This window comes from Microtus pennsylvanicus, chromosome X, assembly GCF_037038515.1.
Source record: "Microtus pennsylvanicus isolate mMicPen1 chromosome X, mMicPen1.hap1, whole genome shotgun sequence".
In the NCBI taxonomy this organism is placed as follows: Eukaryota; Metazoa; Chordata; class Mammalia; order Rodentia; family Cricetidae; genus Microtus; species Microtus pennsylvanicus.
In genome coordinates, this window is record NC_134601.1 from 116,589,681 (window position 1) to 116,605,677 (window position 15,997).

Below are 15,997 nucleotides of genomic sequence, written 5' to 3' on the forward strand. Positions count from 1 at the left end.
AAAAGTAAATACAGAGTCATTTAGCTTCAAAATTAAGCAAACCTATCAATTATGTAACAAATAATCGATAGCACCTTACATAAGGATTCATCCAATGTAAAAAGCATGCATTTTTCGTTTTGTAGTTAATATTCAACTTAGTTTGTGGTGGATCAAGATAGTGCATTAAATAAAAGTTCTCCTTTAAGAGAAATTATTTTTTTAAAAAATCCTTCCTGCTGCCTCTAATTCTGAGAGCGGGGAGGGAGAAAGAAAGAGGGAAGGGTGAGAAAGAACGAGAAGAATGATTAGATTTATACATTTGGTATAAAAATTGAAACCGGCTAGAAAATACCATTGAGGGCCAGTGGGATTGCTCAGCAGATAAAGACACTCACTGCTTAACTGATGCAAACCTGACAACCTGAATTTGATCCTGAAACTCTCGTAAAGATGGAAGGTGACAACTAACTCCACAAAATAAATTTTCCTTTGGCCTCCACATGTGCACTTTGGCATGGTTCCTCCCCACATAAATGAAATAAAAAATTTAAAGACAAAAATATCGTTAAAGAAACACATAAAGCCCAGACAATTCAAAACTGTCAATCTGATGTCAGAGACTATTTTGCACAAAGTTCATGCAAAATTTTCTGGTAAATCAGATATTGCAGTGCATGTCTGTCACCCCAGCACTTAGAAGACATTACATAATAAGACCCTGTTTCCAAAAGCGCCAGAAATGCTAAGCCTAAACTTAGCTAGCCTCCATTGTATTACCACATTAGCCAAAGATTCTCAGTTTCTTCTGCAAAACACAACCAAGAGGGTTCACAGCACACCTTAGCCTATTGTTTGAAGGTACCCACATAGAGAAACAGCTTACAAAGGGAAACCTGGGATACACAGAGGCTCAGATGCTGCTCACAGGCTCAGGAAATCACATCAGCTTCATTACGGTGCTCAGCTGTTTGCCTTTTTCACTATTGGCATGTACACTGATGGTACATAGCAACAATGGATAAATTGCTAGAACACTAACAGGAATGAAAACAATGGAATCTTCAATTCAACTGACCCTGGACATTCTATTAAATTAAATTAATGCTATTAAACTATTAAACAAAAAAAGCAGTTAGCTAAAGATGTCCTTGATGAAGCAGTAGAAAAGCATTGCTTTTATGAAATTTTATTGTACATGTTGTAACGATTAAGTTTTGATTGTCAAATTGGCACAATGGAAAGGGGGTGTCAATGAGGGATTGACCTATGAGCAGGTGTGGGTGGATTGTCAATAACTGCCTTCAGTGATGTAGAAAGACCCAGCTCGAAAGTGTGTGCACTGTTCCTTGGTTTGGAGCTCTGAACTGTAGAAAAAGTACAGAAAAGCTAGCTGAGCACTTAGCTATGCATTAGAATGCATGCATGCATTCATTTCTCTTTGATCATGGTTGTGGATATGATATGACTAGTTGCTTCAAGCTCTGGTTGTTGTGAGTTTCTCCACTGGCAGACTATAACATGGACCTATAAGCTAAAATAAACCCCTTTCTTCTCTAAGTTGCTTTTTTTTCAGGATATGCTGCCACAGCAACATAAATGAAACGAAAACATGTCTTTTTAACAATCTACATGTCAACTGAAGAATCTACACAAAGCACTTCTGCTGCACACATGCCATCTGAACCGCGGCCATCCTCACTGATGCTGAGATGCATCTGAACCACAGCTGTCCTCACTGATGCTGAGATGCATCTGAACCACAGCTGTTCTCATTGGATGCTGAGATGCATCTGAACCACAGCTGTCCTCACTGATGCTGAGATGCATCTGAACCACAGCTGTCCTCACTGATGCTGAGATGCATCTGAACCACAGCTGTCTTCACTGCATGCTGAGATGCATCTGAACCACAGCTGTCTTCACTGCATGCTGAGATGCATCTGAACCACAGCTGTCCTCACTGCATGCTGAGATGCATCTGAACCACAGCTGTCCTCACTGCATGCTGAGATGCATCTGAACCACAGCTGTCTTCACTGCATGCTGAGATGCATCTGAACCACAGCTGTCTTCACTGCATGCTGAGATGCATCTGAACCACAGCTGTCCTCACTGCATGCTGAAATGCATCTGAACCACAGCTGTCCTCACTGCATGCTGAGATGCATCTGAACCACAGCTGTCCTCACTGCATGCTGAGATGCATCTGAACCACAGCTGTCCTCACTGATGCTGAGATGCATCTGAACCACAGCTGTCCTCACTGCATGCTGAGATGCATCTGAACCACAGCTGTCCTCACTGCATGCTGAGATGCATCTGAACCACAGCTGTCCTCACTGCATGCTGAGATGCATCTGAACCACAGCTGTCCTCACTGCATGCTGAGATGCATCTGAACCACAGCTGTCTTCACTGCATGCTGAGATGCATCTGAACCACAGCTGTCCTCACTGCATGCTGAGATGCATCTGAACCACAGCTGTCTTCACTGCATGCTGAGATGCATCTGAACCACAGCTGTCCTCACTGCATGCTGAGATGCATCTGAACCACAGCTGTCTTCACTGCATGCTGAGATGCATCTGAACCACAGCTGTCCTCACTGCATGCTGAAATGCATCTGAACCACAGCTGTCCTCACTGCATGCTGAGATGCATCTGAACCACAGCTGTCTTCACTGCATGCTGAGATGCATCTGAACCATGGCTGTCTTCACTGGATGCTGAGATGCATCTGAACCACAGCTGTCTTCACTGCATGCTGAGATGCATCTGAACCACAGCTGTCCTCACTGCATGCTGAAATGCATCTGAACCACAGCTGTCCTCACTGCATGCTGAGATGCATCTGAACCACAGCTGTCTTCACTGGATGCTGAGATGCATCTGAACCATGGCTGTCTTCACTGGATGCTGAGATGCATCTGAACCATGGCTGTCCTCACTGGGAGCTGAGTGCACGTGCAGGCTGCACTAGCCACGTTTAGTGCTGTAACATTTTCTATCTTAAAGAACAACTGAAATGCAAGCCACTTGTGTTAACATTATTGAGTTTGTTGTTGATTTTGTTTTATTTTTGCATTGCTAGCTAAGCGCTCTACCAGTGAGCTCTTACTCTAGCCCCAAACAGTTTTACATTGCTCAGTTCTGTCTAATATGAGAAACACTACTAGATAAAACCCACATAAAAGTTGTGAAGGCTCTCAACAATCTTAACATAATTAAATATCATTATCAACCATTGAAATAATGTTTCTTTAAAAAGAGAGCTGCTGCACATATGAAAATCATGTTTATAATAGTTTGGAAATACCTAACAAAAGAGAGCCACAAAATGCGGTACTGTCTAGTCAATGGTGACAGACACGCAGAAGCACGGGTAAGGAACAGGTGCTGGCAGCTGATAATCATAAATACTGACAGCCTCCGCACGGAGATTGCTCTCTAGTCTTGAGCCTTTGCTTCCATTTAAAGATGCATTGATGGGTATGCTGTATGCAACAAAGACCAGTCAGAACTTTAATCAGAAGATCAATATGCAGAACACCTCAACCTACCTCTGTAGAGGATTCAATGTATAATTATGGTTTCAGTTAAAAATGTCGAAAGAATGTTTGCAGCTTAAAAAAAAATCTCTATGCAAATTGCCTTTTTTCCAACTAACAAATACACAGGAGATGCCAAGAACAAGGAGGCATAGGAGAGCTGAAGAGTACAGAAAAGATGGTTATCTCTCAGTTGGTGTTTTACTCACGCTTCCTAAGCAGCAGATACTATCACTCTCCACAGCCATTTTTCCTTACTCTGTAGGGAATACAATTTTCACCCACAGACTCAGATACTCTGAATGCTGAGTACATTTCCTCTCTGCCTTGCAGCAAGTGTGACCCATGTAACTCTATACTAGCTGACAGGATGTGACAGCTGACACTAAAGACCAGGGAGCGGAGCTTGCCCTTTAGTCCTGCGCTATCTCCCGTTGTATATATTTGTGAGGAAGAAAGAGATTCCCATTTTGTTTAGGGCATTGTAATTGTGGGTGTGAGCTAAGGACTCCCTATCCTGTTTGAGCATCTTTCTCTATGCTCCCCAGACTCACTGTAGATTGCCAGGTCCTGCCGCTGGTGGGCAGGTGTAAAGGTTAACTTCCATCCAAGAATCACAGGGGCAGTAAAGAAGGCCAGGCCTCAGTGTCAGAAGATTGTAATGTTGGTCACAGCACTGTCTCTTGGGAGCAGAGCGAGCTCAGGCATGTCAAATTGCTTCTCCCAGAGAGAAAACAGATATGCAGAAGAGATATCTCTATTTGATATACTAAATTGTTATTTATTGTAAATCACCACCATGAATATAACACAAATAAAAAAAGTGAGACTGAAATACCAGATGTGTCAAATTTCATTATTGGGCAGTGAAAGGTGAAGACTGAACAAGTATTTGTGATAACTAGAAAATAAACAATCTGTTTTTCTGTTATCCTAGGACAGCAATATTTTTCTTAAAACAAAAAATCTTTAGTTTTATTTACATAAAGAAATACCAAACTAACACAGAAAAAGATTTGGGGAAAATAACATATAATAACTGATTTAAAATGACAGAGCCTTCGCTGGGGATATTAACCACAGTTAATGATAGGCCCCATGCCCAGCAGTAGATGGCCAACACAAAACAAGCTCAATGATATTTTTGTAGACTTCTTGTCTCATATTGCTTTTTGTTTGGCCATTCTTTATCTTGCTAGTCACTTGTTTATATATTACGACTTCCAATTTTATGTTTTTATGGGTCTTGTTTTTGTGTATTCTTCTTCTTTTTTTGAATTCTATTTCTGTTGTTGTCATTTGCCTGTTTTTTTTCTAGAGAGAGAAAAAAAAGAAGGGGCATAGAGTTGGGTAGTTCAGGAGGTGGGGAGCAGCTGGATGAAGTTGGGGAAGGGAAAAACGATGATCAGATCATATATGAAAAATACTTTTCAATAAAAATAAATATTAAAATAAAATGATAGTCTTGCATATTTTAAATGATGCTAATAAGAATTAGTTTCTATGGCTTATTTCAAAAAAATACGTTGTAAATGCTGAATGAACTTAAAGTCACATTGCCAGGTCAGGTCTTCTTGAAAACATTGCTTTCTTGTCACTTATGTCACAATGAACACCAGGGAATTGACCTACCAGCAAACAGCAGCCTCTCCAGTGTTAGGAAACAGCCCATGAACTGCTCATCAGCCGCCTTCCCACACAGCAGCCAAACCTTTACCAGGCTCCTCTGTTTCCAGCTTCTCCTACTGTAATCAGTTGAAACCAACCAACTCCTCGTTCAGTTGCTCTCTAAGAAACTTGGAGACAGCTAACCTTTTGCCCTTAGGTCACAATAGTAAACCATTCAGTCATGAGTTAACCTTCTTTACAAGGTATTACTAGTGATCTTTAGAGCAGCTTCAGGCCTTCCTCAAGAAAGCCAGGCTACTGGCAGTGCACAAAACACTGCTTCTGCTTTGCTCATCCATTATCCTAGGTCTGACCACAGGATCCAGCTCCTGCTTGCATGGACCTGATGTGACGTGTGCCTCTACCATCCTTTTTCAAACTGTCCACTCACTTATTTCACCTGCAGAGCTTTTTGTTCATGTTAAATTGAAAAAAAAAATTAAGCTGAAAACCACTTGTACATAGATTCTAACTTCAGAAGCTGCACCACTATGCTGTTTAAACTTAAGATCATCTGAATGCTTCTACATTGTACAAAATCGCTAAATCTACTTCAGAAAATCTAGTGGCTGTGGGAGATAGTTTCATTTTTAAGACCCTAAGATTATCAATACACAGATAGGTCATACTAATTTATCCTACTTTCTTCAGTAGTGTCAAAAACAAAAGACAAAGTGAATCTGCACATTGGTAACTCATGACTTACTTTCTCAACATATTCAAACACCAGGTACAGCTTCCCTCTCCGGCGAAAGGCTTCCTTCAGCTCCACGATGTTTTCCTGCTTGAGAGTGCGAAGCATTTTAAGCTCTCGTAAAGTCGTTTCCTTGACTTCTTCATTTTCTGGAATGCAGGCAAATACATTAAAGCTTTCAAAGCTACCATTCAAAGAATTTTAAGAGCACTGACATCTATATAAAAAGTCCACAGATTAAAAAAAAAGAAGTCCACAGATAGAATATTAACACATTTTCTTGGCGAGACAAGGAAAATAAGAAACTTAAAGAAAAGACTTAGTTGGATCTTTTGGTGCACACATGTATTCCCAGCACTTAGGAGGCCGAGGCTGGAGGATGGTAAGTTCCAGGCCAGCCTGGTTTACGTGGTACCAAAAAAAAAAAAAAAACCCAAAACAACAAAGAAAAGGCTTCCTTGAACAGCTCAAACCCATTTTTTTTTGCTCGCATTTTTTTTTTGTTGTACCAAATCAGAGATTTATAGACATGGCACACAAATTTATCATTATTTTAGCCCAAACATTCTGTATTGGGGAAGAAAATGTTTAAAATGGTTATGAGAGTCAACCTTCAGTGTACAGAGGAGACTCTGTGTCTAGTACATGTAGCAGTTGATATCTTAAGGCTGGCTTCAAGTTTTAGCTTATAAGAGCATTTTATTCTTTAGGCTGCTTGTGAATCACCTCAGTGAGCACAGGTTGTACATCAGGCATTCACAACACAGTTCATGGCCAAATCACAGGGTATTCTTAAGAGTGTCTTATTTCTCTCAACAACAGCTGCTGTGGGTTCCTGCTGCCTTCCCATGGCATGTCCATCTGTCCATCCCAGATGGTGTAGCTGTTCTGGGATGGAGAACTGATGCTGTACCAGTATCTGCCCTTCCATACCATCAACTTCACTTGTGATAACCTTCACAGACATGGAGGAAGGACAGAAGTCACATTAGTGGTAATGGATTAATGGGTAGGCAATCAGGGAGCTAATATTTCACTTTAAATATACGCTTATGATAGCTTCAGAAGTGACTGGAATATTGTAAGTATTGTGTTTTCAATATGTATGTTCAAGAATACAGGTTCATAATCCCCAAATCCCTACATGGAAAACTGAGCCTCTTCTATGTTTGTGACAAATTCATTCAGAAGTAAAACGGAATTGATATGAGACTCTTTATGGTATTTGTTTAATCCACTTAATATGAATATTCATAGTCTAGGCTATAGAAATATGCCTTGATTACAGGGTGTTATGTAGCACGCCATATTTCCATTCTAAAACTTCCAAATTATGAATTCAAAAAACCGCATTTGGCCTCAAGGCTTTGGTTAGGAGCCAGCAGCCAAATTTGTGAGATTATGCTGTGGGGACCTCAATTTCAGGCATATCTTTAAGTCTGAAGAGAAAGGAACTGAAATTTCAGGACAGGGACAAGAAAACCTATGGCTTTCAGGAAGACACACTGTGTACACAAGGCAGCAGAGAGGGGAAAAGCCGGCTGGGGGCTGTGATGGAGACAGGGAAAGATTCTAAGTGCAGAAAGAAGAGTGATTATCAGCTGATTTTCTGTTCAGCCCCTCACCCAGGCCTTTTCCAAAATGTGTTTTAAGAAGAGGCTAATAGAAACAGGGCTTTGTCTAACTGGTGAACCTGTGACAATCAGGAAACGTAAAGCCAATACTTCGTTGTGACCTGGTTATGTAAGTGAGGAAACTGTTGGAGCTTGCTGGAATGCAGGTTAGTAAGGGACACGGATGCTGCCTGGGGAGAAAGAAGCAGTGGCACTAGAGAAAGCCAAAAGTGGCAGAGCAGTATCCTGACTGAAGAATTGGATAGTGAATCACACACAACAGGAAGGGTGGGAGAGACGCAATTGGGAACTTGCCGAATCGGGAAGCAGTGAAGGCTAGCTGTTGGCTAAGTCCGTGATCCCCATTACTGTTAAGTACTACAGCGGCCCCAGCCACTGAGACCTGGGGACAGCCTCTAGCTTCCACGAGAAACCTAATCAGGCTCTCCAATTTCATGTTCCCCTTGCCTTAGTCTTTTAGTTGCCCAAACAGCCCTAACTTTTGTTAGCATGCGGCCATTTCATCTGCTCTCTGGGCCCAGAATTTTCAGTCTTCTACCCTGGTTCTTGACAGTGCTGGTTCTTTGAGGGTTTTTAGTAGAATTTCATTCCTCAAGAGGATTTCCCAGATCCTCAAGTAAGATGACTCCTCAGGCTACCATTCTGTATCACTATATGGAGGGCTTTCTTCTCACAGACCAGTTCACCATTTTTCTTGATACAAGTGGACTATCCCTGACCTGGAATGCTTATGACCAAGAAGTATTACAAATTTTAGGTATTTTTGATGTGTGTGTGTGTGTGTGTGTGTGTGTGTGTGTGTGATGGAGGAAGGTCATTGGTTAAATAAAAAGAAACTGCTTGGCTCTCATTGGTTAGGAGATAGGTGGGAGGAGTAAACAGAACAGAACGCTGGGAGGAAGAGGAAGTGAGCTCAGACTCGACAGCTCTCCTCTCCGGAGCAGAGGCCTCAGAGAGACGCCATGCCCCGCTCCAGGGAAGATGCACGCTATGAAGCTCCGACCCAGGATGGACTTAGGCTAGAATCTTCCCGGTAAGACCGGTGCTATACAGATGATAAGAAATGGGCTAGTCCAGGTGCGAGAGTTAGCCTAGAAGAGGCTAGGTAGAAATGAGCCAAGCAGTGTTTAAATGAATACAGTGTCCGTGTAATTATTTCGGGGCATAAGCTAGCCGAGCAGGTGGCTGGGGTGTTGGGGACGCAGCCCTGCCGCCGCCCATATTACTACAAATGGCGCCCAACGTGGACAACTGAGTCCACAGAAAGCCTGAGACAGCTTGGGAAGTAATTCTAGAACAAAATGACAGCTTTGTGCATGGTTTCTTGGTAGCAGCACTCTCTCGGGTCTACTCTGCTTGCTAGAGGCAAGCAAGCGCTCTCTTCTAAGAGAGGCTTTCTGACTCAGCTTTAGCTGCAAAACCCTACAGCTCATTAAGAGGTCCTGCCACGAAACACTTAAACGGTGTTGACGAAAAGCTGAACGCATGCTTTTTGGTTTTCAGCCGTAGCAGGAAAAAAGCTGTGCCGTTTAAAAATGCCGGCTTTCTGGGCCATCCTGCCAGGGCAAACTCTTGACTGTTTGAGGCAGGAGGGCCGGCTACCAATAGAGGACTTGAGTGTTGTCTGTTGTAGCTCGCTTGCTGGCAGGGACATTGAAACACTGTAGACTTGTGGCACTGAATGCAGCTCTGGCCGGTACCTCAGCCAGAAGGTTGGAATGGCAGAAAGCTAAGGAATGGGCTACATCTAGCCGGCAAAGCCACGCCTTTAGTCCTACTGAGATTGCTTGGTAAATTAAAGACTCATGTGGTCAGAAAAAGAGAGATATACAGTAAAGAGAGATTCAAAGGCAGAGAAAATTTCTGAATGGTTTAAAGTGTGTTAAAAATATATACAAGCTGAAAGTTGAAGTTCTTAAAGTAAAAACAAAAATAAGGAAGAAAGAGAGTAGTTGGGTGTGGTAGCACACGCCTTTAATCCAGTGCCTAAAAGGCAGAGACAAACAGATCTCTGTGAGTTCAAGGTGTAGTAGCAAACACCTTTAATCCCAGTGCCTAGGAGGCAGAGACAGGCGGATCTCTGAGAGTTCAAAGATCAAAAAGCAAAAAGTTAACATAGGAATGTCACAGCTCAGATTCTTAAGCGCCTAGTGATTTAAAGGCGCAAATCAAAAGTGCTCCTGGATAGTAAAAAATTGCAGATTCACAATAGTATAGATTCAGACCACTAAATGAGTCACACTGTTGGATGAATGTATGTAGGCTTGGGAGAGAGAAGAAAAAGAATATAGAAAATAAAGTTAATGTTAAAAAAAAAGGTAAAGTCTTTAAAGAGACAAAATAAAGTAAAGTGATAGAGTAAAAATAAGCCACGTAAAAATGGAAAATTCACAGAGAGTCTGGATTATGTACATTGTGTTTTCTTTAAAATTTTTGACTGTGAAGGAGCTAAGTACAGAGAGACATTTCATTATATGGGCTGCCAAGTGGAACCAGAACGGATATCATGAGGGTATGATTTCAAAATTTGGATCTAAGGATATGATACTTTGGAAAAGAGATACTGCTTTTGTTTTCACAGAGGATCAGACTTTGTGGATTGCATTTATCCCTATTTGGTATGATGGACCATGCCCTCCTGAAGGGTTGGTGTGAACACCTTCAAAAAATTACTTCACTCAACTGCCAACTGAGATAAACCTGGCACACAGGTTATACCCTAAATAATCTGATTAACAGCGCCCCCATTCAGCAGGAAGCAGTTTGGAGAGAAAAAACTGCGCCCATGTTCCCAAATATAGTTTATAAATGTTCTTTTAAATTTAAAGGGGGACATGATATAGACATGAATAATTTGCATTAGTATAGATTTTGCTTTATTGATAGAGATTTACGGTCAATTTTGTTATATGTATAAGTGTTTCTGATTTTGATTAAGGTATTGTGATTGTGTAGTTCATTTAAATATGTACTGTATAATTAAGAAATATAGGTTGTTAATGGATAATCATCGATAATAGTAAAGCTTGTAGTCATGGTAGTTAGATTTTCTAGATATATAGAGATATATTTTAGATAGACATTCTTCATGTCTTTCAAAGATTACAGAATAGGACATTTAATGTTTTAATAACTGAGGACTTTTCATGACAATGAGACACTCTGCTCCTGGCAGCACCAATCTACTTCAGGAAGAAGATGGGCATCGAAGAGGATCTTTATGGAGTTTGATAGCCATTTGGGCAAGAAACTGCTCTTGCCTGGACTATTGCATAAATTGGACACAGAGAACCCGCAGAGAGAGGACTACTGAACTTGCCTAAAGGTGAGATGATCTTTCGGGGTTCCTGATTCATGAAAGAGTCTGCGAGACATTCTGCAGGACACAACAGATAGTGACTGAACTGACTTTGAATTTTCCTGCTTTATGAAAATGTCTGCTGGATACCATGGGCCTGAAGGCTGAAGATGGATGCCCCAAAGGTACAGAGGAACTTTGGGTGACTGTCCAGGCAGCGAGATGTCTCTGTCATTTCTAGAGTTTTAAAAGTTACTTTTTTCTTGTTTGCTTAGGCAGTATTGTATCTTTCTGGAGTCTTTGATGGAGTTAAGAATAGTTAGTTATAGTTATAGTTTTCCTTAGTTATGATAAAGATTATTGTAACTTTTACTTGATAACTGTTTCGTTATATGTAATTTTGCTATGTTAAAGTTAAAGCCTTTTTTTTGTTTAAATGGAAAAGGGGGAAATGATGGAGGAAGGTCATTGGTTAAATAAAAAGAAACTGCTTGGCTCTCATTGGTTAGGAGATAGGTGGGAGGAGTAAACAGAACAGAACGCTGGGAGGAAGAGGAAGTGAGCTCAGACTCAACAGCTCTCCTCTCCGGAGCAGAGGCCTCAGAGAGACGCCATGCTCCCCGCTCCAGGGAAGATGCACGCTATGAAGCTCCGACCCAGGATGGACTTAGGCTAGAATCTTCCCGGTAAGACCGGTGCTATACAGATGATAAGAAATGGGCTAGTCCAGGTGCGAGAGTTAGCCTAGAAGAGACTAGGTAGAAATGAGCCAAGCAGTGTTTAAATGAATACAGTGTCCGTGTAATTATTTCGGGGCATAAGCTAGCCGAGAAGGCGGCTGGGGTGTTGGGGACGCAGCCCCGCCGCCACCCATATTACTACGTGTGTGTGTGTGTGTGTGTGTGTGTGTGTGTGTGTGTGTGTGTGTGTGGTGTATGTCTGTGTCTGTGTTGTGGTGTGTGTGTGTAATAAGATTTCTTGGAATTTGGACTCAAATGCAAATACAGAATTCATTTATGTTTTATATACCTGTATCCTGAATGCATCTTTCTACCACATTTTCAGTGTGCTTATGTTTTGACTGCAACATATGTGTTCAAGTATACCATTTCCCACTTACAGCACCAGTCAAGCATCACTGAGTTGTAAATCTGAATACATTTCACATTTAAGGTTTTGGGACTGAGACTGCTCAACATGCTACCATTTGCTTACTGATAAAGCTCTTCTGTCCAATATACATTCAACTTTGCGGCACTGTGAACAATGAGAACTTCCTAGCGTAAATGCTCAAGCTGGCTCTGTGAGGAGATCTTTGAGCATATATGCCTAGCTCTCTCGAACTTCAGATGTGGGAAGTAGGGAAGAGATGGCCAACAATTGTCCACTCAATCTTGAGTAGAGTGCTTTCGGCTTTTCTTTGGAGGATTTTGAAAGGGCTGCTTGTGAGGTACTGTGGAAGACAGAATTTATTTTCCCTTACTCATCTCTGACCCTGATTTTTTTTCTAGAATATGAAAACTGGCGAATCCAGAAAACTAATAGTACTTAGGGTCAACAGTGTGTACGTCTATACACAAAATCCTTAAGAAGATCAACAAGCTATACTGGAGCCGAGTACAAAGTTGCTAAGGAAATACAGCTGGTGTTTCTTCCCTAATCAAATGCAAGCAAAAAGAGGGTGCTGTGCACTATTATCAAGCTGGGGCAGTTTCCTTGTGCTAATAGATAAAATGACTTTGGAATGTCCACATTAAATGAGCAATGATAGAAGGAACACTGGAAGAGAATTATGAAGATCTAGATTTAGCTTCTGCCTTTTAAGCAATTTATGCTGTATGCAATTATGGCCAAGGCACTTACATTTTCATCAGCAAATAAATCTAATACTTTGTGATTTTTTTTCATTAAAGTATTTCTGATTATAAACTTGATATACAGTATTTATACTGATTATAAACTTTTCATCAGTAAATCAATCTATTAATTTGTGTTTTTTTTCATTAAAGTCTTTATGATTATTTTTGGTTGTGAGCCTAGCCTTTAACAGCTGAGCCATGTCTCCAGACAAAGTCTTTTTAAACCTAAAACTCACTGAATTTTGGTAATTGATAAATGTATCATTCATTTATACTTGCTCCACTTAAGTGGAGTTATAAAAAGATAAAGGTTATATTCTGGATGTTTATAAAGAGAGAAAGAGAAAGAGGTTCATTTTTCAAGAAGCAGCAGCACACAATAAACCAGGCCCAGTGGCACCAACTTATAATCCTGGCTACTTGGAAGGCTAAAGCAGGAAGTTTCCAAGTTCAAGGCCAGCCTGGGCAACTTCCTGAGACCCTGTCTCTAAATAAAAAGTAAAAGTAAATAAATAAATAAAATAGTTAAAAAGAAGGGCTGGGATATAGCTTGGTGGTAAGAGTGCTTTCTTAAGGTCGAATGGCCAAAAGACACTTAAGGTCATGCTCAACCTCCTTAGCTATCAGGGAAATGCAAATCAAAACAACTTTGAGATATCATCTTACACCTGTCAGAATGGCTAGAATCAAAAACATCAATGATAGCCTTTGCTGGAGAGGATGTGGAGTAAGAGGACCACTCATCCATTGCTGGTGGGAATGCAAACTTGTGCAACCACTTTGGAAATCAGTGTGGCAGTTTCTCAGGAAATTTGGGATCAACCTACCCCAGGATCCAGCAATACCACTCTTGGGAATATACCCAAGAGATGCTTTATCATACTACAAAAGCATTCATTCAACTATGTTTATAGCAGTATTATTTGTAATAACCAAAAGCTGGAAACAACCTAGATGCCCCTCAACGGAAGAATGGATAAAGAAAGTGTGGAATATGTATGCATTACAGTACTACTCAGCGGTAAAAAAAAAAAAACAATGACATCTTGAATTTTGCATGCAAATGGATGGAAATAGAAAACACTATACTGAGTGAGGTAACCCAGACCCAAAAAGATGAATATGATATGTACTCACTCATAAGTAGATTCTAGCCATAAATAAAGGACACAGAGCCTATAATATGAGATCCTAGAGAAGCTAAATAAGAAGGTGATCCCAAAGAAAAACAAAGTTATCCTCCTGATATTGGAAGGAGACAAGATTTCCAGGCAAAAATTGGAAACTTGGGGGTGAAGATGGGGTGGGGGTAAGGGGAAATGGGGAGAAAAAAGTGAGAAGGGGAGGATGGGGAGAGCTTGGGGGAATGGGATGGTTGGGATGGAGGCAGGGTGGATATGGGAGTAGGGAAGTATATATCGTAATTAAGGGAGCCATTTTAGGGTCCGTGAGAGACTTGACTCTAGAAGTGTTCTCAGGTGTCCATGGAGATGTCCCCAGCTAGATCCTTGGGCAGCTGAGGAGAGGGAGCATGAAATGGCCCTATCCTATAGCCATACTGATGAATATCTTGCGTATCACCGTAGAAACTTCATCTGGCAATGGATGGAGATAGAGACTGAGACCCACATTGGAGCACTGGACTGAGATCCTAAGGTCCAAATGAGGAGCAGAAGGAGGGAGAACATCAGCAAGGAAGTCAGGACCATGAGGGGTGCGCCCACCCACTGAGACGGTGGGGCTGATATAATGGGAACTCACCAAGGCCAGCTGGATGATGGAGCATGTGATCAAACCGGACTCCCTGAACGTGGCTGACAATGAGGGCTGACTGAGAAGCCAAGGACAATGGCACTGGGTTTTGATCCTACTGCATGTACTGGCGTTGTGGGGGCCTAGTCTGTTTGGATCCTCACCTTCCTAGTCCTGGATGGAGCGGGGGAAGGACCTTGGACTTCCCACAGGGCAGGGAACCCCAACTGATCTTTGGACTGGAGAGGGAGGGAAAGGGGGATGGGGGGAGCAGGAGGGAAATGGGAGGAGGGAAGGAGGCGGAAATTTTTAATTAAATAATAAAAATAAAAAAAGAGTGCTTTCTGAGCAAGTGCAAGCCCTTAGCTCAATTCCCAATAACTAATACACACACACAGAGACAGAGACACACAGAGACACACAGAGAGAGAAAGAGAGAGAGAGAGAGAGAGAGAGAGAGAGAGAGAGAGAGAGAGAGAGAGATTGGGGTGGGGAGGCACACGAGAATATCACACAGGGCATACTGTGCAAAAGTAACCTCATTTGAGCTGCCTTTTAAGGAAATGAGGCTCCTTTATGGCAGCCATCAGTAAGTACCTGAGCATTAATACAGTAATGACTGGGAACAGGCAGGAAATGGAGTTATTAATTCTCAAAGTACAAGCAAACTATGCACTCATCATTATCTGGAATGTCCTATAATTTTGTTTCTGTGAGTACTTTTAAGGTTTCTAGCCTGCCTTATACTTGATAGTGAAAATTGCAGGATGAGAGGACGGAGAAAGGTAATGAATGGACACTCTACCAACACTTGGCCTTCTTCGAAAACAAGCAGAAAGTAGCCAAGCATTACAAATCATAGCACAATCCATGAAAATCAACATCTTCCACCCTCCCGTTCCCAAATCACTAGCTAAGATAATCCTTATGTGCTATGTATGCTCTTTTCTCCAGTTCATAAGTCAAGAACTGAACGCTAAAAAAAAAAAAAAAGGATAGGTAACTTTCTCAGGATGCACAGACTAGAGTCACATTCAACCTCATGTCCTGCATTGAACTTCGGGACTTAGGTGGTATCTCAGTGAACTTTGGAGAGTGACTCAAGGCATCTAGGTCGACACCTAGCCGTTGTTCTCTGACCCAGTTATTTGGCTGCTAAGGCCACATAGCCAAAGAACATAGTATGCTGGGAAAAACAGTCAGTGCAGCTCCTGGGGCTTCAGAAACACATGCCAGCTCTTGACCTATAAAACTGGGACTGCGGTCACACTGGTTTATTCTAAAGGCTTCTCCTAGTTCTAAAAGTCAATGTTTCTATACCTGTTTATAGGAAATGCTAACCAATCTCACCATTAGGCACTACCAAAGAAAGCCAAGCAAAGTGGTTCACATCTGGAATCCCAGCACTCAGAAGGCTGAGGCAGGAGGACTGCTACAAGTTGAAAGGCACCTTTGGCTAAACAGTGAGTTCTAGGTCAGCCTTGACTACAGAGCAAGGTCCTTTTTCAAAATATAGAGAAGAGGAAAACGGCAGGGATAGGGAAGATGGAGGAGGGGAGAGC

At 41.6% G+C, this 15,997-nt stretch overlaps 1 protein-coding gene across 2 annotated transcripts in view; it reads right to left on the reverse strand.

Moving 5' to 3' along the window:
• The window catches only part of Cdkl5 (cyclin dependent kinase like 5), a 193,629-nt gene that overhangs the window by 54,101 nt on the left and 123,531 nt on the right, over positions 1-15,997 (reverse strand). For both annotated transcript variants that reach the window (XM_075958718.1, XM_075958717.1), the window contains exon 5: positions 5,905-6,041. In XM_075958718.1, coding sequence (XP_075814833.1) covers positions 5,905-6,041 — 137 coding nt within the window. The remainder of the gene's footprint in view (positions 1-5,904; positions 6,042-15,997) is intronic.